General features: G+C 41.9%; 2 protein-coding genes across 2 annotated transcripts in view; one reads left to right on the forward strand and one right to left on the reverse strand.

The window, feature by feature from the left end:
* The window catches only part of UBAC2 (UBA domain containing 2), a 173,738-nt gene that overhangs the window by 111,875 nt on the left and 34,560 nt on the right, over positions 1-27,303 (reverse strand). The gene's annotated exons all lie outside the window — the stretch shown is intronic.
* GPR18 (G protein-coupled receptor 18) lies at positions 19,644-24,081 on the forward strand. Its single transcript, XM_004746088.3, has 2 exons — positions 19,644-19,908; positions 22,877-24,081. The coding sequence occupies exon 2, from the start codon at positions 22,910-22,912 to the stop codon at positions 23,903-23,905; it is 996 nt and encodes a 331-aa protein (XP_004746145.1). The 5' UTR covers positions 19,644-19,908; positions 22,877-22,909; the 3' UTR covers positions 23,906-24,081.

Genomic DNA, 27,303 nt, shown 5'->3' on the forward strand with positions numbered 1-27,303 from the left:
TGTTTTTTGTTTTTAAGCAGGCTCCATGCTCAATGTGGGGCTTGAACTCACGACCTGAGATCGAGTCACATGCTCTACTAACTGAGCCAGCCAGGTGCTCCTGGGAATTACTGTTTAATGTACAGTGTCAGTTTTGCAAGATGATAAAGTTCTGGAGAGCTGCTGCACAACAGTGTGAATATAGTTAACATTACTTAACTGCACCCCTGAAAACGGTTCAGATGATAATATTACGTGGGATTTTTTTTTTTTAACCACACTTAAAAAAAAATACAATTAAAAAGCAATAGAAAGTGAGGCACCTGGGTGGTCCAGTCAGTGAAGTGTCTGCCTTCAGCTCAGGTCACAGTCCTGGGGTCCCTGGGATAGAGTGTCCCAGGTTGGGCTCCCTGCTCAGCGGGGAGCCTGCTTGTCCCTCTCCTTCTGCACCGTACCCAACCCCATTCATGCTTTCTAAATTAATTAATTAATTAATTAATTAAATTTTTTTTTTAAGTAATCGAAAGCTTTGGTTTTAAGTATGGCCATGACTTGATTATATCTGAACTGTCAAATGACCACTTTTGCTGCCTTTGGCCTACTAAATACATGATACATGCTAACAGTTCTCTTTATATTAAATTATATCAGCATTCCTGGAATAAACCCCACTGGGAAAAAAATCAACTGCATTTCTATATACTAGCAAATCGCTAAAATTTCAAAATGCAAATGCCTGTTGCCATAATGCCAAACAACATGAAAGACTCAGATATGGATCTAGCAAAATATGTGCAAAATTTTAAACTGAAAACTATAATTCCTGAAGAGAAATTTTTTTAAAAAGACCTAAATATATGGAGATATACCACATGCATGGATTAGATGACTCAATATTGTTTAAATGCCAATCGTCCTCAAACTGATGTATAAAGTCAGTGTAATCCCAGTGAAATTCCAAAGTTCATAATAAAAAGCAAAAGAATTAGAATAGCGGAAGCAATTTTGGGGAAAAAGTTCGAAGGTTCATAATATCTGACCTCAAGATTTAGAAAGCTGTAATAATCAAGACAGTGCATTACTGAGAGAAGGAGAAACATATGTATCAGTGAGACTGACTACAGAGTCTAGAAATACACCCATTAGTACTTGGTCAAGTAATTGTTTTTTAAAGATTTTATTTATTTATTTGACAGAGACATCACAAGTAGGCAGAGAGAGGCAGGGAGAGAGAAAGGAAAGCAGGCTCCCCGCCGAGCAGAGAGCCCGACACAGGGCCCGATCCCAGGACCCTGGGATCATACCTGAGCCGAAGACAGAGGCTTTAACCCACTGAGCCATCCAGGCGCCCCTGGTCAATTTTTAACAAAAGTTCTAAGGTAATTCTATTTAAAAAGATATTCTCTTCAATAACAGAGGCTATAACAATTGGACATTCATATATAAACAAATGACCTTCAACCTATAATTCATATCATATATAAAAATTAATGCAAAATGGGTCATACACCTAAATGAAAAACCTAAAACTATAAAATCTCTGTAACCATGAATTAGGAATGATCTTCTTAGAGTGAATACAAGGAACATGAACTGTTAAAAAAACACCTGATAGACAAGACTTAATCAAAATGTAGACCTATGGTCTTTCAAAGATCAGGATTCAGAAAATGAAAAGACAAGGCAAACTGGAAGTATTTGCAGAATACATATTTGATAAAGAACTTGTGTCCAAAATTTAAAGAACTCTCATAGTTCAGTAGTAAGAAAAAACAAAAAACAAAACCAATTTAAATAGGAAAGAGGAAGAGATGGCAAAGATATACCAATAGCAAAGAAGCATTCGGAAAAATGCTAATTTAGTCATTTGGGAAACGCAAAATAAAATAATAGTAAGCAGTAGATACCACTGTATATCCATTGGATTGGTTATTTTTTTTAATTGATACTGCCAAATGACCTAAGGATGTAGAATAAATGAGATCCTCAGACACTGCTGATCAGAGTGCAAAATGTTACTGACGCTCGAAAACGGTTTGTCAGTTTCTTATAAAGTAAAACATTACTATCATGGCACATAGAAAAATGAACAGAATCAATAACAGGAAATTTCAATATGGCTGTCAAATGCAAGATCGTTTGAAATTGATCACTGCAATTGATCAACTGATCATTGAAATCAGTAATGTTTCTCCAATAATAAAACAACTACACTTAGGAAACAAAATAAATAAATATAAGAGCATTTACCATAACAAAAACTACATGGTAGCTAAGAATACAAATGATCTGTACAAAAAAAAATGCTTAAATCTAATAAACACAGATGTTATAAATAGAGATATTTCATGTTCTTGAATGAGAACACTTAACAAGCATATCAGTTCTCTTCCAAATGAAACTATAAATTAAATGTCACCTTAAATTCCAGCAAAAAATTTTTTTCCAGCTAAAATTTTAAGATAACTGATTACTCACTCTAAAACTTACAAGGAAGAATAAAAGTACATCAATAGTTAGGTTATTTTTTTTTTAAAGATGAACAAAAAGTGGTTTGTTCTACTAGACATTAACATACACTAAAACACAAAATAACTTAAAAATATTAGAGTATGGGGCACATGAACAGATAAACAGACCAATGGCACAAAATAGGGACCAAACAAGCAGACATATGCACACCCGCATACACACCCCCTTTGACCCTTTGTTTCTGCTCCTGGCTTAATTTATCAAAGACAGTCAACCACAGGTCTGTCAGAATCATGTAAGTGTACATGAGGATACAGATAAAACAAGATGGTTGTGAGTCGTTCACTGCTGAAGGTGGGGGAAGTTGAAGTGTGGATTCATTATAGTCTTCTCTCCACTTCTGTATCTGTTGAAAAAATTCTGTAATAAACCCAAATACCAAAGCAAAGACCAAAACCAAACCATATGCTGCTTCAGTGACCCCCTAAGGTACTTAGATACAAGGCCCTTGCGTTGGGGGCTAGATTCCCAGAACTGGAAGACATGGCCTCTAGCTGCTTAAGGAGCAAAACCTGGGACTGAGCCCAGGTGCCCGAAGACCTGTACACTGTACCAAAAAGGCTAAAAGTACTCCACTCAGCCCACTTAAGCAGTGAAGACATTAAGCTCACATCAAGGGCCTTGAAAAAGAAAAGAATAAACCGCTCCAACAAATAGTTAAAATCCATGGCCTACATACCTAAATCTGTGGTCCTAGATTTAATGGTGTGGAATGGTATGAAAACTCGAAAGTAAGAAAACAATATAAAAGCCTGTCCAGGACAACAAAGACCCCTAGGGACTCAGCAGCAAGAAAAACAAAGTTCCTGTGTAGGGATAGTTCATGAGGGCTCCAATGGCTAATAAAAGGCTCTGGAAATGAGCTGACAATCAAAAATCACAAACCACAGGAGGCAGAAGCCTGCCTTGAAGGAGAATTTGACCACTGGAGAACGAGAAGTAACAGAACAATGTATAAAAGTGTAAAATGATTACACACGATCTTAAGGGAACAGGAACAAAAATGGAAACAACAGAACAGACCAGTATGCCTTCATCTCCAGAAAAATCAGAAATGGATCTGCACTGTCCTCTGAGCCAACACCCAGTCTGCCAGCTGTCTGTCAGGACCATTGAGCTCTCTTACCTCCCTGACTCCATCTCCTACTAACTCTCCCCCGCCCCCAACTCTGCTCCAGCCATACAGTTGCCAGTGATCCACTGGAGGGCCTCTCTGCTGGCCTCCCTTCCTTGTGCCTGAAACATATTTCCCCCAGACTGCCACATGGCTCACTCCCTGACCCCTCCACGGCTGTTCAAATGTCCCACGCTCCCTGAGGCCATTCCTGACCAACCCCACTCACATCCTGGCATTCTCTGTCCTGGCTAACTGGTTAGTTGTTTTTTTTATTTTTCACCCAGCATAGATCACTACCAGACCTACTATGTATTATCTTGTTTACTGCCTTCTACCCCCAATTAAAATGCAAATTCAATGAGAAATAGTCTCTGTTTTGATCAGTTCAGGATGCTTAGAGCCCAGAACAGTGTCTACCATAAACTTGGTGCTCTATACATACTTGTGGAATACAGAAACGGGGAAATTAGAGAAAGATGATCATTCTTGTAAACTATGTGGTAGAATTCTCTCATTCACTCATGCATGGATATGTGCACACTCAAACATTTACTAAGTAGTTACTTTATACAAGGAGTATCAAGGTATTCCTTTCCTTACTGTGGAAATTCTTCCTTCTCCCCCTCTGCCAAAAAGATGAAAACTGACTTTTCACCAAAAAAATTTACCACAAAATACCAGTATATTTTGTAAGTTATTAAAAGTACACAGACAGTATAATAAAAATCACCTTTCACGGTTCAGCTTCCTGTTCCTTATTTTTATCTTTCCTTAGAATGAACTCATGTGTGTGTCCATATCAACAACACCAATTTCTATATGACTATCGCTAAGGACAACTTCTTGTCTCCTACTTACTCAGTTTAGGGGCTTTGAGAATATTCTACTTATTGTTGATACCTATTATCTATACACGGTTTTTGATACAGAAATGCTAGAAGAAGGTATTAAAATCTACTACCCCATCTGTGCCTAAGAATTAACTAAGGTACATAATTTAGGAGGACAAAAGCTGCTGACTGGGATTATAATATCCACCTCTGCTAATTTCCGATTGTTTCTCACAAATAGCTACAGGCACGTGCATTCTGGTAAAAATGCAGCCTGTGCCTCATTCAAGTTTTCAGAGACACAAAACACTAAACAATATTACTATATCCCTTTGAAGAAAATCTCTGCTCATAATTCTCTTTGATTAGCCCAATAATTTTCAGATGACACGGAGTATTTTTTTCCTTAAGGTTACTGTTGGGGCCAAGCAGGACATTGCCTCACCTTGCTTAGTTACAAGTTTGGAGTTGTGCTGTATTAAGTCCACTCATAATAAGAACCTAAACTTATTAGATTTGTATCATAGGAGTTTCACAATTGCTATACCTATGGTATCTGAAATACTATGTCATATAGTTTAGGAAAAGATAAACACACATACACAATACCGGTTTTAAATTCTATGGTATATCCTCTCCAAAAAATACTCACTGGGTATCCAAGCTGTGCTATTTGTACAATTACAACATATCTCTTTCATTTATCTGATTTCACTGTATGGTCCACATTTAATAACTTTCAGAACAGGCTTACAGCTTCTATGACCAAGCGCTGCCTCACGCTGCCATCTAGTGGTTTACGGTGTAACTGCAGGCAAAGCCTATTAAACTGTAGGTGTGGGGCGCCTGGGTGCTCAGAGTGTCAAGTGTTTGCCTTTGGCTCAGGTCATGATCTCCAGGGCCTGGGATCTAGCACCAGGTTGGGCTTCCAGCTCAGTGGGGAGTCTGCTTCTCCCTCTCCCTTTGTCACTCCCCCTGCTTGTGCTCTCTCTGTCTCTCTCTCTCTCAAATGAATAAATTAAAAATCTTAATTTTTAAAGAAAAAACTGTGGACTGTGCTCTTTCTGAAAAATAGCTTTAACAAAGAAGCTTCAATAATCCATATCAAAGTTCTGTAAGAACTGTATTATATAAAAAATATATATATATTGTACATTTTAATTTACAAATGCTTCAAAGAGGTCATCCTACCAGCTTTTTATCTAGGTCTAGTCATTTTACCCTTATTTTAATGGTGCCAAGATTTATTTCCTTCTGTCCCTCTTTTAACTATCTATAAAGTATTTTCTGGAAGAATATTCTTGAAAAATTTTGAAATACTCTGCTCATAAGAAAGCAAAGTCAATCATTTAGATTATACAGAAAAATAACAGAACCTCTTCATTTTACAAATAGTGTTACCTCAATAGTGTAATAACTCCATACAGCATTGAATTACGTCCTCATTATTTTTTATTGAGGTAGAATTGATATAAAAATTATAGTAGTTTCAGGTGTACAACATAATGATTTGATATTTATATGTATTACAAAATGACCACCTTGGTTAAGTCTAGTTATTATCCATCACCATATTTAGTTACAAAATTTTCTTTCCCTCCTTTTTAAGGAGTTATTTATTTATTTTTGGAAAGAGAGAGAGGGAGAGCAGGATTGGCAGAGGGTGTGGAAGAGAATCTTAAGCAGATTCCCAAAGAGTGTGGAGTCAGATGTGGCGCTGGGTCTCACAACCCTGAGATCATGACTACAGCTAAAATTAAGAGTCAGATGCTCAACTGACTGAGCCACCAAGGTGCCCCCAAAATTTTCTTTCATATGAGAATTTTAAGATCTACTTTCTTAGCAATTTTCAAATATGAGATACAGTATTTTTTAAATGCTTCATGAATTTGCATGTTGTCCTTGAAAAGTCATGCTAATCTCTGTATCCTTCCAGTTTTTACACATGTGCTGCCAAAGTGAGTACTACAATGTTATTATTAGCTGTTCACTACAGTGTAGCTTACATTACCAGGAGTTTAAGTAATTGAAAGTTTGTACTTTTTTTTTTTAAAGATATTATTTATTTATTTGACAGACAGAGATCACAAGTAGGCAGAGAGGCAGGCAGAGAGAGAAGGGGGTTAGCAGGCTCCCCACCAAGCAGAGAGCCCGATGCAGGGCTCGATCCCAGGACACTGAGATCATAACCTGAGGCGAAGGCAGAAGCTTAACCACTGATCCACCCAGGTGCCCCTGAAGTTTGTACCTTTTGACCCCCTTCACCTATTTCTCCCACCCCATCAACCCCTGCTTCTGGCAATCACCAATCTATTTACTGTATCTTATATAAGCTCAGTTTGGTTTGTTTAAAATTTCCTATTACTGGGGTGCCTGGGTGGCTCTGACGTTTAAGCATCTGCTTTTGACTCGGGTCATGATCCCGGGGTCCTGGGTTCCCTGCTCAGTGCGGAGCCTGCTTCTCCCTCTCCCTCTGCTTGCCATTCCCTCTTGTGCGCTCTCTCTCAAATAAATAAAATCTTTTTAAAAAATAGAGTAAAATAAAACCACGTTACTGAGTAAGATCATAGTATCTGTCTCTCTGACTGATCTCACTCAGCATCATGCCCTCAGTGTCCATCCATACGGTCACAAATGGCAGGATTTCTTTCTTTTTAAATGACTATTCCAGTGTGCGGCGTGAGTCTCACGGTACAGAAGAACCCAGAATCAGAGACGCTCCGGGTGTGAAGGGCTTTCACGGGGGCCGGCTCCTGCCCCCTGCTCCGCCCGGACTTCTGGACGACAGCCCGCCCCCCGCTCCCCCAGGCACAGTGCGGGCGTCTTCAGTGTCCCCACTTCAGCATCTCCCAAGGGGATCACTTTGCCTTGAGACCCCGAGTGCCAAAGAGTCACTCCTGACCCGGTCCAGTAACTTCTGTAGCATCTCCCTGGTCTTAATTCGCCCTCGGCCCCGCTCCACCCCGTTTTCAGCTCCACATTCCTGCGGCCTCCTCCAGCGACCGACCGAAGACTGCTCTCCTGGATACACCGGCCGCCGCTCTCCCCTGCGCCTCACGTGCAGGTCCACGGCCCCGCCCCGCCCCGCCCCGCCCCGATGCCGCCCGGCGCCCGCTGCCCCGGAAGGCGGCGTGCAGCGTCCCCGAGCACGTCAGCCGTAACCGGCAGGTGTGCCGTGACGTCGTGAGGTCATGACGTTGTGAGGTCATGACGTCACGACGCCAGCCCGCAGGCCTCCTCCGGCTCCTCCACACGGGACTGCCGAAGCCCCAGCTCGGCCACCCAGGGCCCCACGGCTGCTGTCTGCAGGCTGAAGCGAAGGACCTGACGCTCCCTCTCCGGCGTGTCACATGCCGACTGCGGACCTGCGCCTCGGGCCGCCTGAACCAGCTCACGTGGCAGAGCTGCTGCTCTTTGACGACATGACTAGCAGTTGCCCCCAAGTCGATGTCTCCCTTCTCTCTAGGGATTTGGCTGTCTTGCTAAGGATTGTTTCCCAGCCCGCCCCGCATGATTAGGTGACGTCACATAACCAAGATCTTGCCAAAAGCGTGCGAGCAGCATGACATCTACAGTCTCCAAAGCACCCGGCGGAAGAGCGATCCCTCCTCCTGGCCCTCCCTCCTATCTCCTCCATGCGCGCTGGCAATGGAAACGACGGATCCTACCAGCTCTGCCCCTTCACGATTTTCCTGAACAGAGCTCGCCTACCCAGCACGGGAGTTATGAAGAGGGACAGGCCTCTGTGTCTCCAGCCACTGCACTCAGGGCTTCGCTGTCCCAAGACAGCTCAGGGACACCTGGTGGCTCAGTCCGCTGAGACGGACACCTGGTTTCAGCTCAGGTCCTGCATGACCTCACGCTCAGGTCAGGATCTCAGGGTTGTGGGACTGAGCCCCCTGTAAGGCCCCACACTCAGTAGGGGATGTGCCTTAGAGTCTCTCTCCCTCGGCCCCTCCCCCCATTCGTGGAAGCGTGCCCTACCGCTCAAATAAATAAATCTTTAAACATACACACACAGACACGAGCTTAGCTTCTACCACTACTAAAAGATCTTCCTAGCTTCTGTAATTTGAAATTTTGATGAGCAGACATGCTACATTTTTAAAGAAATCATTGATAAATATCAATCAGGATGAGCAGAGAACAAAAATACTATAGGAATGGGGCGCCTGGGGGGCTCAGCGGATTAAAGTCTTTGCCTTTGGCTCAGGCCATGATCCTGGGGTCTTGGAATCAAGCCCCGCATGGGGCTCCCTGCTCAGCGGGGAGCCTGTTTCCTCCTCTCTCTCTCTGCCTACTTGTGATCTCTGTCAAATAAGTAAATAAAATCTTAAAAAAAAAAAAAACTATAGGAAGGTAAATGCCATTCTTCACTTTCATATTACTGTAATAATAAAAACAAATGATTTCCAGAGCATAAGAAAAAAGCACCTACAAGTGGAAGGCTCTGAAGTCAGCCAATTCTACCACAGAGCTTGCTTCTGCCTACCCTATTTTACACCCTCCTGGATGGAAGAAAGCTGCTGGGCACTACAGGTACTCTTCAGATTAAATCACTGGGAAAGGTCCTTTAAAAACACGTGGATTTTACTTAGGAAACTCTACCTTAACATTAAAAAATTTAAAGCTTTTCAATTCATCCTTATCATGAGAACATGATACAGGATAAAACGAAGCCAAAAAAAATTTCTGTACACTACAGGGCACACTCAGTAAAAAGCAACCTATTGAATGAGAGGAAATATTTGCAAATCATACACCTATCTGATAAGGGATTATTATTTAGAAAATATAAAGAACTCCTAAAACTCAACAAAGAAAAACCTGATTTAAAAATGGACAAACGGGGGCGCGTGGGTGGCTCAGTGGGTTGAGGCCTCTGCCTTCGGCTTGGGTCGTGGTCTCAGGGTCCTGGAATCGAGCCCCGCGTCGGGCTCTCTGCTCAGCGGGGAGCCTGCTTCCTTCTCTCTCTCTGCCTGCCTCTCTGCCTGCTTGTGATCTCTCTCTGTCAAATAAATAAAATTCAAAAAACAAAAAATGGACAAAGGGACGCCTGGGTGGCTCAATGGTTAAAGCCTCCACCTTCGGCTGGGGTCATGATCCCAGGGTCCTGGGATCAAGCCCCACATTGGGCTCTCTGCTCAGCAGGGAGTCTGCTTCCCCCTCTCTCTGCCTGCCTCTCTGCCTACTTGTGATCTCTATCAAATAAATTTTTTAAAAAATCTCTAAAAATGGACAAAGGACATGAATAGACATTTCTCCAAAGATACACGAATGGCCAATAAGCACATGAAAAGATGTTCAACATTGCTCATCATCAGGGAAACGGAAATCAAAAAAGCATAATGAGATACCACCTCGCACCCATTAGAACTGCTACTATTAAAACAAAACAAAATAACAAGTGTTGGCAAATGTGGAGAAATTTGTACCCATGGGGGCGCCTTGGTGGCTCAGTGGGTTAAGCCTCTGCCTTCGGCTCAGGTCATGATCTCAGGGTCCTGAGATTGAGCCCCACATCGGGCTATCTGCTCAGCTGGGAGCCTGCTTCCCCCTCTCTCTCTGCCTACTTGTGATCTCTGTCTGTGAAATAAATAAATAAAATCTTTAAAAAAAGAAAGAAAGAAAGAAAGAAACTTGTACCCTTGTACATTACTGGTGGAAATGTCAAGTGGTGTAGGCGTTAGAGAAAACAGTGTGGCAGTTCCACAAAAACTAAAAACAGAATTACATGATCCAGCAATTCTACTTCTGGATATACACCCAAATGTTCTCGAATACTCATGTTAATAGCATTAGTCCTAAGGGCTAAAAGCTGGAAGCAACCCAAGTGTCCATCAACAGGAGAATGGATGAACAAAATGCGGCAGATTCACACAACTGGATGGTCAGCCCTAAAGAGGAAGGAAACTCAAACACCTGCTATAGCAGGGACGACAGTGAGGACACTGTGCTCAGTGAAGTAAGCCAGTCACAAAGGACAAAAACTGTATGACTCCACTTAAGTAAGGAGGAATCTAGAAGGTAGAAAAGGTGGCTGCCAGGGGCTGAAGGGAGAGATGGGAGTTGGCTGTTTAATGAGGAGAGAGTTTCAGTTCCAGAAGAGGATAGAAGCTCTGGAGACTGGTTGTTCAACGGTGTGAATGTACTTAACACTACTGAACTATACACTTCAAAGTGGTTAAGACAGGGCGCCTGGGTGGCTCAGTGGGTTACAGGCCTCCGGCTCAGGCCATGATCCTGGGGTCCTGGGATGGAGCCCTGAGTTAAGCTTGCTTCACCCTCTCCTCCCCACTCATGCTCTCTCTCTTGCTATCTCTCTCTCTCTCTCTCGAATAAATAAATAAGATCTATTTTTTAAAAAATGGTTAAGACAGTAAATTTCATGTTGTTTTATTTTCTCATAATTAAAACATTTTATTTTATTTTATTTAAAGATTATTTCTTTATTTGACAGACAGAGCAAGCAGGAGGAGCGGGAGAGGAAGAAGCAGGCTTCCTGTGATCCCAGGAGCCCAGGACCAAAGGCAGACACTCAACTACTGAGCCACCCACATGCTCCAAAACATTTAAAAAACCATATCAAATTTGTTCCAAGGCCACCTTTACATTTAACTCTTAACAGAATATCAGGCAGAAATAACATTTAAAATGGAATCTTCTCACGGCCCTACCCCACGGATACAGGTCCTACAGAGGAAAATGGTTCCTAAAAAAGACAACATGCGTTGGGGGAAAATACAGTCTATAAGCCAAAATATTTTGTTAGAGGAATGAGGACATGTCAGTTACCGAATACTACTGAATACAGAAATACTTAGAAATTAACATTAAAATATTTTTATTACCTTCCACAATTAATAGCTTTCTAAATTTTTTATTTCAAAAATAAATAATAATTTTATTTCAGTCTCAGTAAGACTTCAGATCAGGTAAATGTGAAGCTCAAGGGCTCCAAAAACATGTGATCACCTGTAGGTGGCAATAAAAGCACAGCGTTCACGTCACTGCAGCGATGAGATAACACAGGAGCAATCTACACTACTTCCGCAGGTTCTCCCACGGAAATAAATGGTCTGACCTTCTCCCACACAACAAATGTTTCTCCTGGCCCAAACACGCCCCCCCTCCCAGGGCTGGTACTCTCCACCAACCCCAATCTCTGTTTCTGGCTCTTTCTTTGTGATCCTATCTACCTAGAAACGTGCGGTATTTGATTCTGGGGACATGGCATCGTTTTCTTTCTTACAGAAGAAGAAACACACAAACACTAGTCAAATCCATGGCCTATTTCCCAAGGGCCTACTAACTGGGGAGGCTTCTGTTGGGAGCTCTGAAGCCCCGGCGGACGGGGGTGCCAGGGGCTCGTTAACAAGACAGACGCACAACATGGAGACCACCACGAGACAAGGGAGTGCTGTCGAGGGAGGGACAGACACTCCAGGCACCTCTAGCTCCCAGCTCTGAAACCTCTGATTACTGTTAGGAGAGTGAAGCCCACACTGAAGCCCACACTAGAGGATGAAGCCGCCCAAAGGTCTGTATCCCTCGGTCCAAACACACAGCCCCGCAGGCTGCTGATGGCCGAGGACGGCACTACCCGCCGGCTCCCTTCCCCTGCCTGTTAAGATTCTTTTAGACTGTGTAGCTTGCAGGTGGCAAGAGGCCGTTTGAACCGAAGGTCATACACTTCTCATCAAGAATACCCACACAAGGGGTGCCAGGCTGGCTCACCTGGCAGAGCATGTGACTCCTGATCTTGGGGTTGTGAGTTTGAGCCCCACACTGTGTGTGGAGCCTATTAAAAATTAAAAATATATATATATCCACAAGAGAATTATAAGCATTAAGACAACAGCATCGCTGCAAAAACTCAACTGACTCATCACTGGGACCACATTAATTCTTCAAGCATAAGAGGGAGAGTGCTGGCAAAAAGCTCTTCTGAGTAACTGAGAAATCAGCAGAGCTTTATTACCAAGGAAACAAACAGCCCGCACATCTCTGTGTCCTCCTCTGCAGGTTGATTATAAGGTCTCCATGAGCTCCTCTGCCACCAAGAATGACAGATCTCCGGGGAGAGGGTGGGGACCAAGTGACCGACAGAGGGCAGCCTGGACCTGGCTTGTTCTCACAGCTGCACCTGCTGCCTGCCCTGTGGAAAAGGACGGGTTACAGGACAAAGGTCAAAGCAGACAGGCAAATTAGCTGCGATGGCCCAACAAGCTTCTAGAAACGGATTACCATGCTTCCCTTCCCCTCTCTCTGCCTGCCTCTCTGCCTACTTGTGATCTCTCTCTCTCTGTCAAATAAATAAATAAAATCTTAAAAAAAAAAAAAAGATTTAGAAACGGATTACCATATAAAGAATGAATAAAATCGGGGCGCCTGGGTGGCTCAGTTGGTTGGGCAACTGTCTTCGGCTCAGGTCAGGATCCCGGAGTCCTGGGATCGAGTCCCGCATTGGGCTCCCAGCTGCATGGGGAGTCTGCTTCTCCCTCTGACCTTCTCACCTCTTATGCTCTCTCTCTCAAATGAATAAATAAAATCTTTAAAAAAAAAAAAATGAATGAATAAAATCAAATCTGTTAAGAGGAGTCAAGTTGACTTAAAGATAAATGGAAAATGAGGTAAAAACCCCCACACACTGAAGACCACCACCACAACAGGAAATGCGGACGGAGGGCAAAGGCCAGAACCGCGCACAACCCTCAGGGCTTTGGGCGCTTTGCTTTGGAGGAGACCCCAGACACCTACACGCACGCTGAGGCTTCCCCAAATGCATCCCAGACACAGAGGTTTATGTGCAGTGACATGAGGGCACAGAGCCCCAGGTTCTGGCCCATGTCTCTCCCCTGGTGCCCTACAAAAATTCAGAGGGAGACAAAGAGAAAATATCACAATGGCAAGAACACCTTAGAGTTGTGTGGTGCCAAAGGTGGAGGCCTTTCCAGAAAGATTTATCCAACTTCCCTTTCTTCCACTTGTGAAGAGTGATGATCAGAGAAATGAACTTTTTTTTTAAGCTAACTGGGCCAATTAATTAGTGGCAGAGGTAAAGCTCCCACACTAACCATTCCTAGTCTGAAAATTCCAGGAAAAATTAAAATATGCCACAAAGGAAAAAAGGGGACATTTCAGGCAGGAGAAAGACAAAGAGAACTAGTATTTTGGTGTCTAAAACATGTACTTTACTTACATAAGCTCTAAGGAATGAGATGATTCACAGGTAAGAACCAAGACAAGGTGCTTAAAAAAAATTACTCGTAGAAACAGTTTCCAAGAGTCAGAAACACCCAACCCAGTCTCTGCCAACTCAAAGCACAAGTTGAAAAAAAAAACAAAACCCCTCTTGAATACGAAATGTAACACGCATACTAGAAAGTGCAGCGTGCTGGGAAGTCCGTTTGCTCCTTTTCCCTTCTCCACCCTGCTCTGTCCAAGAAGGGCACAGATGGCAACGGAAGGCTCCGGGTCTCCAGCTCCACTGTGTTCTGCTGGTGGCGGCCTCCGAGCAGACTTGAGCGGAGAGAAGCCCAAGCTGAGTGACTTATTCCTGTGGTTCCCTCTTGCAAGCTTCCCTCAACAGAAAGTCACCATTCTTCTCCAAGCAGGTTTCCCTCCCTCCACCTTCTAGTAACCTCTCATGCCCTGGATCTCTTCATCCCATAGGGGCGGGGGTCACCACAACGCCACCGTCCTGCCGGTTTCCTCTTTTCTGACGAGGCGCCAGTCCTGTGTCACGAGGCCCTTACAAATGAGCCCTCCTTGACTCATCTTAAAATCTCCTTCTACTGACACCCTTACAGATACAAAGACGGAATGAAAATAAAGTTAAATGAATGATCACAAAATAAACTCTAGAGTTATGAACACTTAGGTCAATAACTAGAATTGCCAGCACCCCAGAAGCTCTCCGGTATGCCCTCCTTTTCACGGTATGCGCCCACAACCCTCCAAGGAGTTTCAGTACCTAAGCATGAGACCCGTAAAATCTGATTTCAGTTTGCTCTACTTTTTGGAATTCATATAAATGAAATCATACAATATAAATTCCTTCACGTCTGGCTTTTTTCACTGAACTCTATATACCCAAGATTCACCCATGTTGTGGCATGTGCCTGCTATGGGATTCATTTCCATTGTGAAAAGCAATGACCTGTCTATCTACACAACCACCTGTTCATCCATTCTACAGCTGAACATGCGGTTGTTCCAGAGCTACTAGAAACAATATCACTGTGAACATTCTTATCTATGTTTCCTGAGGCCCAGGAGCTCCCCCTTCTACCTAGGAATGCAATCTGAGTCAGCAGGTAGCTGTACTTTCATTTCACTACTTAGTGACCAACTATTCTCCGAACTGAGACTCCCACCAGCAATGCACAAGAATTTCCAGTTGCATTCTGGAATATACTATTTCCTTTAACTGTGAGACCAAAGTCTGTAGAAGGCCACCACGTACCTCACAGGAACCAGAGAGTTCCGTCCTCGGGACTCTGGGTCTCTAGTCAGCTAGTGCGATGTCACACTGCTAACTCCTGGCATGGGGTCCTACAGGATTTCAGTGGGTCCAGGATTCATTTCACTGTTAGGTGGCAGCCTTCTGCTAAAATCCTCTAAGGGAGAGAATCTTTACTATCTTTATGGAACTCTACTTTCATTGCTGATTTAGGTCTATTTTAACTAGAATTATAGATCGCTTTGGTTAATGTAGGCTCAATTTGTTTGCTGTGAGTGAAGTAACTGCTTGATTCTCTATATGCTTGTGAAGTTTTTCAACTGTACAAAAATTGCCAAAGAAAAGGAATTTGGGAATTGCTAAATTTGTAATACAATTAAGGAAAGCAAGTAAAAAGGAGGTTCGTATCAACTTGGCCAAAGGACTGTATCTATAAGGTGCTGACACTTTTTGTAAAAACAGATTTAGACAGGGACGCCTGGGTGGCTCAGTGGGTTAAGCCGCTGCCTTCGGCTCAGGTCATGATCTCAGGGTCCTGGGATTGAGTCCCACATCGGGCTCTCTGCTCAGCAGGGGGCCTGCTTCCCTTCCTCTCTCTCTGCCTGCCTCTCTGCCTGCCTACTTGTGATTTCTCTCTGTCAAATAAATAAATAAAATCTTTAAAAAAAAAAAAACAGATTTAGACAAATAGTACCTCCATCTTCTTTATCCAGAAAACACCACTCAATATAGCACCCTCATTAAAAGTAAACAAAACACAAACACACACATGCATACACACAAAACAGAACAGTCTGTGGAGATAGACGTTTGACAGAGAAAGGGGCAGGGCAACAAAGATTCTATAACCTCAAAGTGGGAAACTGTTTGGGTCACCGAACAGTAAGAGTCCAGCCCTACCCCCACCCTGGTTCATGGCACTCCTCACTTCCCGCACAACCCTCTTCTTGGGGACAGGCGGGCTGTCTACCAATGACTCCAGCCTTCCGGGTTGATGGCCACCCTCACTGGAAGCAGCAAACATTAAGAATGGTGATCCCTTCCCCAAAACACTTGGGTAAAGAATCAGCAAGACCCCTGCCCCTTGCACGTGCGATGATAAAGAGAATATGTGAACGACAGGAAATAGAACCTATCTGTGGTTTGGACAAATATAACTGGGACTCACTGTATAAATCTATGAACTACATCCTTCCAAAGAATTATGAAATTGACCTAACTAAACTATATTCATTCAAAAACTGGGCTCAAGTGCTAAAATAGAAATTCACTGACCTCTAAACCAGGATTCAAGAATGGAACGAAAGCAAATCATTTCACAAAGCGAAGGGAAGTGAAGCCCTTGGGATATGTGAAGTCCTTCCTCTGCAAGGTAACAAACGTCTCTTTCCCCTGTATTCCAAAGTAAGCAAGGAAAGTATAGCGGCATGAACAGTACCAGAATGAGAGAAGTTCTACTCTAATAAAAAAATGTCATTAAGCTCAAGTATTAAAAAAGCAAACTGGATGGAGGGTCACCTGGGTGGCTCAGTGGGTTAAAGCCTTTGCCTTCAGCTCAGGTCATGATCCCAGGGTTCTGGGATCGAGCCCCACATCTGGCTCTCTGCTCAGCAGAGAGCCTGCTTCCACCTCTCTCTCCATCTGCCTGCCTCTCTGCCTACTTGTGATCTTTACCGGTCAAATAAATAAATAAAATCTTAAAAAAAAAAAGCAAACTAGACACTGTAAGAGCTTTTACTTCTTGATCCATTGTTTACTCACTGCCAAATGGTTTGGGGGAATTCTTCTCACTGTCATTCTTTTTTACAACCAACATAAAGGTGTTGTGGAGGACCAGGGACACAGGGAACAGTGAAAAGCACCACGGGGCTCATGGAGAGGAGAGGAGGGTCATTGCCCTGAGCCTGAGTGTCTACACTGGCCTGATGATTGGCAGGTCCCCTCCCTTAGGAGGGTCAGGGCATCCCTGATGCTGTCACCCGGCTCAACAATCTAGCCGCGACTCCCTCGACCCTCCACTTCTTCACCTGCATTTTCAGTCACGCATCCCACCAATATTTATTAAATGCTTGCTACACACACACACACACACACACACAACACAGGCCAATCTGTGGAGGAGAACAGGGTAGGACATAGTCCACAATAATACACAGGCCGCCACGGGGACAAGAACCAAGTGCCAAGGAACCTTACAGGGAGAATAACCAACCCGGCTCCAGAGGCCAGGGAAGGTTTCCTGGAAAGGGCAGCATGGGAACTAAGACCCCAGGACACACAGCCACTGGCCAAGCCAAGAGATGTTACTGTTGGTGGGACAGCACACAGAAGGCAGGGAAGAGCCAATGCAGAAGGTCCCACGGGGGTAAAACAGAAAGGACGTTGAGAAACAAGAGCTGATCTACCCTCAAGCTGCGTGTCTGCGTCTCTCTGCGAGACTGGCAAGTCCGAAGAAACCAATTTCCCTGTTTTCCATAAAGGACTCCGACCTTAATGAGCTACACGCCATCACTGCACCAGCTGATTTTAGCAGCAAAGAGAGCATTAATCAACACTTAATGAAAAAAACCCAACTTGTGACAGGGTATATGAAATTAAGGCAATGGAAAGACTGGATCTGCAGGTACGAGGGTCCTACTCCAGCTGAAACAGCAAACTCCTGAGCTGCACACGAAGCAGAAACCCATGCGTAAAACCCGACGAACGTAAAGGAGCGAGGAACGAGTCCTGTCTGGTGAATCTGCCAACACGGTCACCTCGTAACGAGCTGATTCCAGCAGCCCGGGGTGAGGGGGAGACCTGGGGGAGGCGTGGCTGTGGGTCTGAGTTCCTCAGCGAGGGACTGGCCCTCCTGGGCTTTGCATCCCTGTCCACACAAGAAGGAGTTGCTTAGGTTGCTGTCAATGCTTCTAAAACGCATTACTACAATGATGACAGGTTATCCTAGTCAAAAGTACTTAATCCCCAGGGTGCCTGGGTGGCTCAATGGGTTAAAGCCTCTGCCTTCAGCTCAGGTCATGGTCTCAGGGTCCTGGGATGGAGCCCCACACTGGGCTCCCTGCTCAGCGGGAAGCCTGCTTCCCCCTCTCTTTCTGTCTGTCTCTCTGCCTATTAAAAAAAAAAAAAAGTACTTGGGCACCTGGGTGGCTCAGTGGGTTGAACCCTCTGCCTTCAGCTCAGATCATGATCCCAGGGTCCTGGGATCGAGCCCCACACTGGGCTCTCTGCTCAGCAGGGAGCCTGCTTCCCCCTCTCTCTCTGCCTGCCTCTCTGCCTACTTGTGATCTCTGCCAAATAAATAAATAAAATCTTTAAAAAAAAAAAAAAGTACTTACTCCCCAAAGGCAAGAATTTAAATAACTTTATAAGTCACAGGCTTACTATGGTTTTATCCATAAAAAAAGAACATGGACAAAAAGAACATGAGCCCTCAAGCTGTCTTAAATTCAAAAAGCAAATAGTGAAGTTCATGTACCCTTAAAAAGTTGACAAATCATGCATCACCAAAAATAAAGATAAGTAAAATTTTAATACAAGCAAATGAGATAATTTTTTTTTTTAAGAAAACAGAAAGTAAAAAGTTTAATGTAATGAGGCAGGCGAAGACGGGTTGCTCACTTCCCTTCCCATTGGTTTCACTTCCCTTTCGAGGTTAAAATACTCCCAACATGCAAACTATTCCACTGAAGAATTCCAGTCCTTTCATAGCAATCTGCAGAGATGTTTACACAAAAGGGATTATTTTAGACTTTCATGTGACAGAAAAGGATAGAATGCATTGGGGGATTAAAAAACAAAGTAGGGGGTACCTGGGGTGGCTCAAGGCGGTTAAGAATCTGACTCTTGATTTCCACTTGGGTCATGATCTCAGGTCACGAGATCAAGCCCTGTGCTTAGGGGGGAATCTGCTAGAGATTCTTTCTCCTTCTCCTTCTGCCCCTCCTGCCCACCCACCTCCCACTCACTACTCTTGGGGGAGAAAAAAAAAAGCAAACCAAAGTGCATAAATGCATATGCAAGACAGAAGCAAATAACCGAGAACCCCAATTTTAAACAGTTTTTTTTTTTTAATTTTATTTATTTGACTGAGAGATCACAAGCAGGCAGAGAGGCAGACAGAGAGAGAGGGAGAAGCAGGCTCCCCGCTGAGCAGAGAGCCCGATGTGGGGCTCGATCCCAGGACCCTGAGATCATGACCTGAGCCGAAGGCAGTGGCTTAACCCACTGAGCCACCCAGGCGCCCCATCGAGAACCCCAATTTTAAACACTCAGAAATATCTTAACAATAAAAGTGGGTATTTTAGGATTGTAGGAACTTTGTGGTGAAGGGTTAACTCTGTTTCAGAGTTAACAAAGTTAACAAAATGCCAGGCACTATGTTAAGAACATGGGATTTTTCTGATTTAGGGTCACAATCCTACCAGATGAGTATTAGTTCTACTTCAACTGTATAGAGACTAAGTAGGTACAGAGACTCAGTGGGGTTAAGTAACTAGACAAAGTCACACAGCTTAAAAAGTGAAGAAGCTATACTATGAATCCCATCCTGATCAACATCAAATCTCATTCTCCCTTTCAGCATCAAAGTAAACGACCTGAATACATTTTCCTATTTTTGTCTGATTCTCTTAACTATATGCCCTCATTTCAGGAGGGGTTTATGCTAATCATGACTTCATAAACAAATCATTTGTGAGAAAAACCACATCCAGGGTAAAGTCATAAGTTGAAAAAGCCTTACTTGAGAGAGTACTTCCTGAAAGAGACAAACCGACAATTACAGCCGAGTGAATACCAACTCCTCTGCCAAGTGTTATATTTGAAACAACTTTGTAAATGAAAAGAAGACCTCAGACAAAAGAAATACTACATTTCTTAAATATACCATTTTTAGAAAGAGCTATTTTAACGCAAGATACTTTTTCTATCTACCTGGATATGAAGAAATATGTTCCTCTCTAACATAGCCATTTGATGGACAGGAGGTAAGTAGCATTTAGTTAATTTCATCACAGATTATCACCAAGTAATGCTATACTTAAGAGGTACAAACTTCCAGTTGTAAGTAAGGATGGGGATGAAAAGCACAGAATGGGAAAAGTGGTCAATACTATTGTGATAACTTTGTATGTAACAGAAAAAAAAGTAGTGCTACACTTACTAAGTTTCAAAATAATTTGTTTTAATAATATATTACTGACACTATGCTAGCAAAGGACCTTGAAATGGGTTATGCTGTCATCTTCCTGCACTATTAATGTGATTTTAAATTTATTTACAACATTGTTTTACATTAACAGTAACTGTAATTTTTTTCAACTTAAGGAAAATGCTATGATAAATCATAAGCATATTTAGGAGTCTCTGTCACTTGGTTTCAATTACACTGTTTCACAAGATGTACTTAAATGCTTTCCCCCGGCCCCCCGCCCAAAAAAAAAAAAAGACTATGGGGAGCCTGGTTGGCTCAGTTAGTTAAGCATCTGACTCTTGATTTCAGCTCAGGTCATGATCTCAGGGTCTTGAGATCAAGTCCCGTATCATGCATAATCTGCTGCAGATTCTCTCTCTTTTTCCCTCTGCCCTTCCCCACTCCCCCCAATAAATAAATCTTAAAAAAAAAAAAAAAAAAAAGGACTACAGTTACTGAATCTAAAGTTTTTAAAACTCTGACTTGAAAGCCAATCACTCTTTAATAATTATCCAAAAATGTATTTGTGTGTACAACAGCACAACCTGTCTGGAAATGCCTTTAAAACATGCATCACATATATTCTGTCAACTTTTAGCAAATGAATACAAGTGTTGATGACATAAAAGCAGCATGAGCCCAATGGAGGTTAAAAGATTTACTCAGAAAGTGTTTGTGGGGCACCTGGGTGGCTCAGTGGGTTAAAGCCTCTGCCTTCGGCTCAGGTCATGATCTTTGGGTCCTGGGATCTAGCCCTACATCGGGCCCTCTGCTCAACAGGAAACCTGGCTCCCCCCCCTCTCTCCCTGCCTCTCTGCCTACTTGTGATCTCTATCAAATAAATAAAATCTTTAAAAAAAAAAGTGTTTGTAACTATGAAATTTACAGGCCAAATTCAGGGATAAGTTTGGGGGAAGGGAGTCCAGAAACAATATCAAGAGAAAAAAACATACAAAATTTCATTTTTATTAGAACTGCTACTAATTAAAAATTCAATGAAAATTTGAGTCAAGTCTCCAAAACGATTTTATGTGTAACACAGGTGATTTAATTTTCCTATGTAGTACTTTACTCATTTGATAGGAATTAAAATTCTAGTCACACCAATATTTGAAATTTTAATTAATACAGGTTATTAATATATAGAATTCTAATCCAAAATCATATCTAACCTAGATACTTGGCAAACCAGCTGTAGTCAAGAAGGAAGGAAAAAAGGGAGAAGGGGAGGGAATGGAAAAACAAACTTTCACCTTGTGTTTGTTCACAGCAATTGCTCAGATTCATTTTATTTATTTATTTTTGCTCAAATTAATTTTAAATTATCAATAGCCCATGATGCCACTAACCAGACTGCTGCTAATCACCCCCATAGTTCTCACTAAAGAGAGACTCAGGGCTGAATTAGAGACAGCCCACTCTGCCAAGTGACATTTCTGAAGGAAACTTTTCTTAACACCTCCATGTTTCAAGGGGATACCACAAGATTCCATCTCTTTGAAAGCAAGGTTATTTTTAAAATCAGTTGTTAACATTGCATCACGGGTGATGGAATCACTCTGAGGGTCGATGATGATTGTAATCACAGATAAACTCCTTTCCATTAGAAATGGACACTGTCTTTTTGGTGATAGGCATTAGTTTCTGCATACACCTAAAGTTACTGAATTATTTCTAATTAATAACTACTTATATTTGATATTCCTCCTTGAAATTTAATTTGACGAGTAATACTTAAGTTTCTCTATCTAGGTAGAGGGAGGGCATGAGAGTTACTATACTAGCAATGTCCTCTTCTCAGGGTGTTGCTTTCTGTGCACACCACTGACATCCATTTCTAGGACACTGGTAAACACCATCTGGAAGACAGCGTTAGGCACTTCAACTGTGCATTAAAAACTCATCTATTGTTGTAAGAGTCAAGTTCTTAATCTGTGGACCATGGCATAACACACTGCTGTTTCTAGACCTATGGTAATTGAGAAAGAACATAATACTATGATAAAGTGTTTCCACTTAAAAATAAATAGGTTTAATAACTAACCAAGCAAATATTCATTGACAAACCAGAAAGTAGCTGCTGTGGGTCCCTCCTTCACTCATTCATCAACTTGGCAAACATTTACTTAATGAGAATTCCAATGGACGCAAGAAGCAGTGGGGGTACAGTAGGCAAAAGGAAAAGTTCTTGTTTTCAAACGAGGATTACTGTGAATTAACCAATTATGTGGTTCCTTTATTAATTTTCTAATATACATTTTATATACTAAAACTATATTTAATGAGTAAAAATTCATTTTTCGGATATTACTAACAGGTTATAAAACATTTAAACAGAAGAAAGATGAAAAAAAGCAAACTATTTTGTAAGATTCAAAATTCAGAATGGCCTTCTCCCAATTAGTCCCAATAAAAAGATGTTTACTATAAGAATAATTGCTACCCAATTCCACACTACAAAAAAAATCATTTAAAAAAATGTTATTCTTTAGAGGGAAAGGGAGTGAGCAAAGAGAAAAAAAAAAAGAATAAATGTGCCAGTGCTTTATAACTCACCAGACCATTTTAATAGGTTAGTGCATGTTAGTAACAATACCTAGGAAATGTGTTTCTTAATAAATAGTAAGACACATATGTTGACTCCACAACATAAAATACTCTTACATTTAAAATCCACTGACATGCCAAGTCAACTATGAGAGTGTTCAGCATTTATTTTTCAACAAAGCGTTTTATTCCTATTTTTGTTTACTATTTTGCAGTTTCTAAGTGCCGTTCCCCTAACAAACTATAAAATGACCACTCTTCACACTCCAGCTCAACCTAGCCCTCCGAACAACTCACACCCAGAAGAATACAAGATCGCAGCCCTTGTCTTCTACAGCTGTATTTTCACAATCGGATTATTTGTTAATGCCACTGCCTTATGGGTTTTTAGCTGTACCACCAAGAAGAGAACCACTGTGACCATCTATATGATGAACGTAGCATTGTTGGATTTAATATTTATAATAAGCTTACCCTTTCGGATGTTTTATTATGCAAAAGGTGAATGGCCATTTGGAGAGTACTTCTGCCAGATTCTTGGGGCTCTCACGGTGTTTTACCCAAGCATTGCTCTATGGCTTCTTGCTTTAATTAGTGCCGACAGATACATGGCCATTGTGCAGCCAAAATATGCCAAAGAACTTAAAAACACAGGCAAAGCAGTGCTAGCATGCGTGGGAGTCTGGATAATGACCCTGACAACCACCGTCCCACTTCTGCTGCTCTACGAAGACCCAGACAAAGCCTCCACACCCCCGACCTGCCTGAAGATTTCTGACATCATCCACTTAAAAGCTATTAACATGTTAAACTTCACTCGACTGATATTTTTTTTCTTGATTCCCCTGTTCATCATGATTGGGTGCTACTCAGTCATCATTCATAGTCTCCTCCACGGGAAGACATCTAAGCTGAAACCAAAAGTCAAGGAGAAGTCTATAAGAATCATCATCACACTCATGGTACAAGTGATCGTCTGCTTCATGCCTTTCCACCTCTGTTTTGCTTTCCTGATGCTGGAAGGGGAGGAGAACAGTTACAGTCCCTGGGGAGCCTTCACCACCTTCCTCATGAACCTCAGCACCTGTCTGGATGTGATTCTCTACTACATTGTTTCCAAACAATTTCAGGCTCGCGTCATCAGCGTCATGCTCTACCGCAACTACCTTCGGAGCGTGCGCAGAAAAAGCTTCCGCTCAGGTAGTTTACGGTCACTAAGCAACATAAACAGTGAAATGCTTTGAACGACAAGCAGGGTTTTGTCTTTAGTTTCTTTATATTCACTTTACTAACTACCCTAAGGTCAGTGGATATTCTGTATATTACCAAGTCCCTTCTCGCCTGAAAAAAAACAAACCTAAAAACACTTTTGTGGGATCTATTGTGTGACAACATAATTAAATATTCTTAAGTATTCTAATGAATTCATTATTTTTTTTTAATATTTTTATTTATGTATTTGACAGACAGAAATCACAAGCAGGCAGAGAGGCAGGCAGAGAGAGGAGGAAGCAGGTTCCCCGCTGGGCAGAGAGCCCGATGCAGGGCTCGATCCCAGGACCCTGAGATCATGACCCAAGCCAAAGGCAGAGGCTTTAACCCACTGAGTCACCCAGGCGCCCCTGAATTCATTATTTTTATTTTCAAAACTTGTATGAAACATATTTGTGAGTTACTGAGAGAAAAATATGCAATTTGTATTTCACAATCAAGCCTTATCTAAATACATAGTTGACAACTTTTTGGATTTAATTCTATGTGCAAGTAAGTCGATGTCAATCAAGTCAGTAGGCCCAGAAAAAAAAAAATCCACTTACTGTTCGAAATAGTTTAAATTATTAAATTATAATTTAATTAAGCCAAAACCAAAGCTCCCTTTGGTTTAATTTACACTCAGGATTGACAGTCTAAATCTTATAATAGTTTGTCTTCTAAACACCAAACTTCCAAGATTCCTACACAAACAACTATATTCAACCCATCACTGTTACTTGCCACCAACCAAAATTAGCAGGAGCCATCACCTCAAGGGGCCTGCAAAGGCAATCTCCATTAGCCCTCCCCTACTCTGAATTCATTCATTCATTCATTCATTCATTTATTTATTTGGAAACAGACTATAGTCATTCAATAAACACTGAGAGCCTACTGTGCACCAGACTCTACTTACAACCAATGCCAAGAGACCTAATCCCAGACTATAGTCATTCAATAAACACTGAGAGCCTACCGTGCACCAGACTCTACTTACAACCAATGCCAAGAGACCTAATCCCAGACCCTATCATTTCTCTGACACAAAGTTTCTGCTGTTAGGTAAAATATATTTCTCCAGTATAAACAGATTGCTCTTCGTATTGACTAAACATCACATTACAAGTAGACGATTTTTTTCCCAGGCCATACATCACAGTGTAAAAGCACTAACCAGGGACCTTGGATTCTTCCCCCAGTCTTGCCATTTAATTTCCCCTAATGAAGTAACAAACCAAGTAACTTCCCTATATAAAAAGAAAAGGAAGTAAACTGTAATCTGTAAAGCACATAGTATTCTAAATATTATGGAAATTAGTCTACCATAACTTCCTCTCTGCTAAATCACTTTCATTACTCTTAACATGATCACCTCCTAATGGGACTAAGAATCAAATAAATGCATTAGTTAGAAATGGATTTCTATAATTAACATGGGTAAATTCATATTCTTAGGGGAAAAAAAAGGAAGGAGCCTAATCATAAAATAGTGTTTTGATACTAGAAGATCCCTTAGATGACCTTCTAGTCTAACTTGTCTGTTTTATATATAAAGGAACTAAAATCCAGTGAGGTTACGTAACTTGCTCAGTTGAAGAACCAGGAGTAGAAACCAAGTTCCTGTTATATCAACCACCAATTCTCAATAATAAAAAGCAAACACGTTCACAGAACATAAACATTCTCAGACCTACAGAAGATAAAGGCGTCAAGGTGGTACTGAGACGCAGTTTCTCCACAAAAAGAAAACTACTTGAAGTTTTTAGTTTGAATAGTCAAGTGAGCAAGATACTTTAGCAAATATCTTTTAAACAAATAATTATTTCTGAAACATGGGAAATAACTCTTATATTTGATACGGTTTAGTCTACTCTTATGTACTTTATTATTTCATTATTTTTATTTTTAAAAGAATTTATTTTTAAATTCAGCCAGTATGGGGCTTGAACTCACAACCCTGAGATCCAGAGCTGCATGCACCACTGACTAAGCCAGCCAGGAGCCCCTTGGGTAATCTATTAAATGGCAAGTTCTCTGTAATGGCTTTTCTTGGTGAGAAGAACTTAATTTGGGAGCACAAAATCCAAAAAAAACTTTACTGACACAAGTGAAAATATATGTTATGGTTCTCACAGTAAAACTATAGATAATCTAAAGCACAATTTAAAAATAATTTTATTAAGCTATAATCAGATGCATTTTAATATGATGTGTGAAAATTCAAAATTCCACTTATTCTGGAGAGTTCTGATTCTGAGAAACAATATAACAAGCATATGAAAATACTAACAACTAAAAAATAATAGGTATTTAAGGACAGTTGTGTGATTGGAATGGGTGTCTGGAAGCACCTAATATACCTTGCTTTTAATGGTGTTATCTTTACTTTCAAAACATAATGGTCACATTTTCTGAATTTCACACAACAGTCTTGAGAATCTATCAGATGCTACATATAATTTCTATGCAGGACACTATAAACGAAATGAACAGGCCTACGGTTCAAAGACCTTACCTTACAGTCTTATGTGGCTACACTTGCAATCAAGGCTATCCAGTCAACATTACAGAATGTAAGGCAATGAGCACATAAAGTGAAACTAGTTCTCCCTCAAACAGCCAGGAAGATGGCATGGAAAGCCCAGGTAACAATTACAATGACAATGTAATAAATGCTAGGGATCTTAATAAATTTGCTGGAATGCACATAAAAGAGCAATTACTCCTCCCAAGGGCGACAGGGTGCAGATAGAAAACCAAGGAGGCATGCGAATACAAACACATAGCATGCTAAGAGAGCTGAATGACCGATGGAGTGACGTGAAACACTGGACTGGGGCCAGATTATGAGGGCTCTGATGGGAAAGAAGAAAACCAGTATGAGGGGTCGGGGCTGTCACCACTAGGATGTTTGCATGAAAGAGCTCACTTAATTCTTTCCACTGCCTGGGAAGGAGAGAGTACTGACTCTCAATTCACCTATCAGATAAACTGAGCTCAGCAAGGGAACTTGAGAGAAGTAACTTGCTCAAGATTTGACACAAGGAGTAAGTAGGAGAGCTGCGATGTGCGCTCCGGCACATCTGACGGCAAAGCCTCTGCGTTCCCGCTATTCCAGACGTCTCCGCTGCCACCTTGAATGAGGCGGATTTGACTTTGAAGGAAGTGAGGATTTAAAAGATTTTAAAAGGAAGACTGGCACGGTTGAACTTGCATTTTGGAAGAATAACTTCTAACCATATTGTATGGGATGCTTTGAAGTGGACAGGAAGACTAGTTAGAGAAATACTGGAACAACCTTGGCAGGGAAAGATTGGAGTTTAGGGGCGCCTGGGGGGCTCAGTCGGGCAAGCGTCTGCCTTCAGCTCAAGCATGATATTGGGGTCCC

The sequence above is a fragment of the Mustela putorius genome, unplaced genomic scaffold (assembly GCF_011764305.1).
Source record: "Mustela putorius furo isolate JIRA1106 unplaced genomic scaffold, ASM1176430v1.1 tig00000551_pilon_pilon_pilon, whole genome shotgun sequence".
Classification (NCBI taxonomy): domain Eukaryota; kingdom Metazoa; phylum Chordata; class Mammalia; order Carnivora; family Mustelidae; genus Mustela; species Mustela putorius.

What these genes read in the sequence shown, in the direction of transcription:
- GPR18 (XM_004746088.3), top strand. Translation starts at nt 22,910, where the DNA reads ATGACCACTCTTCACACTCCAGCTCAACCTAGCCCTCCGAACAACTCA.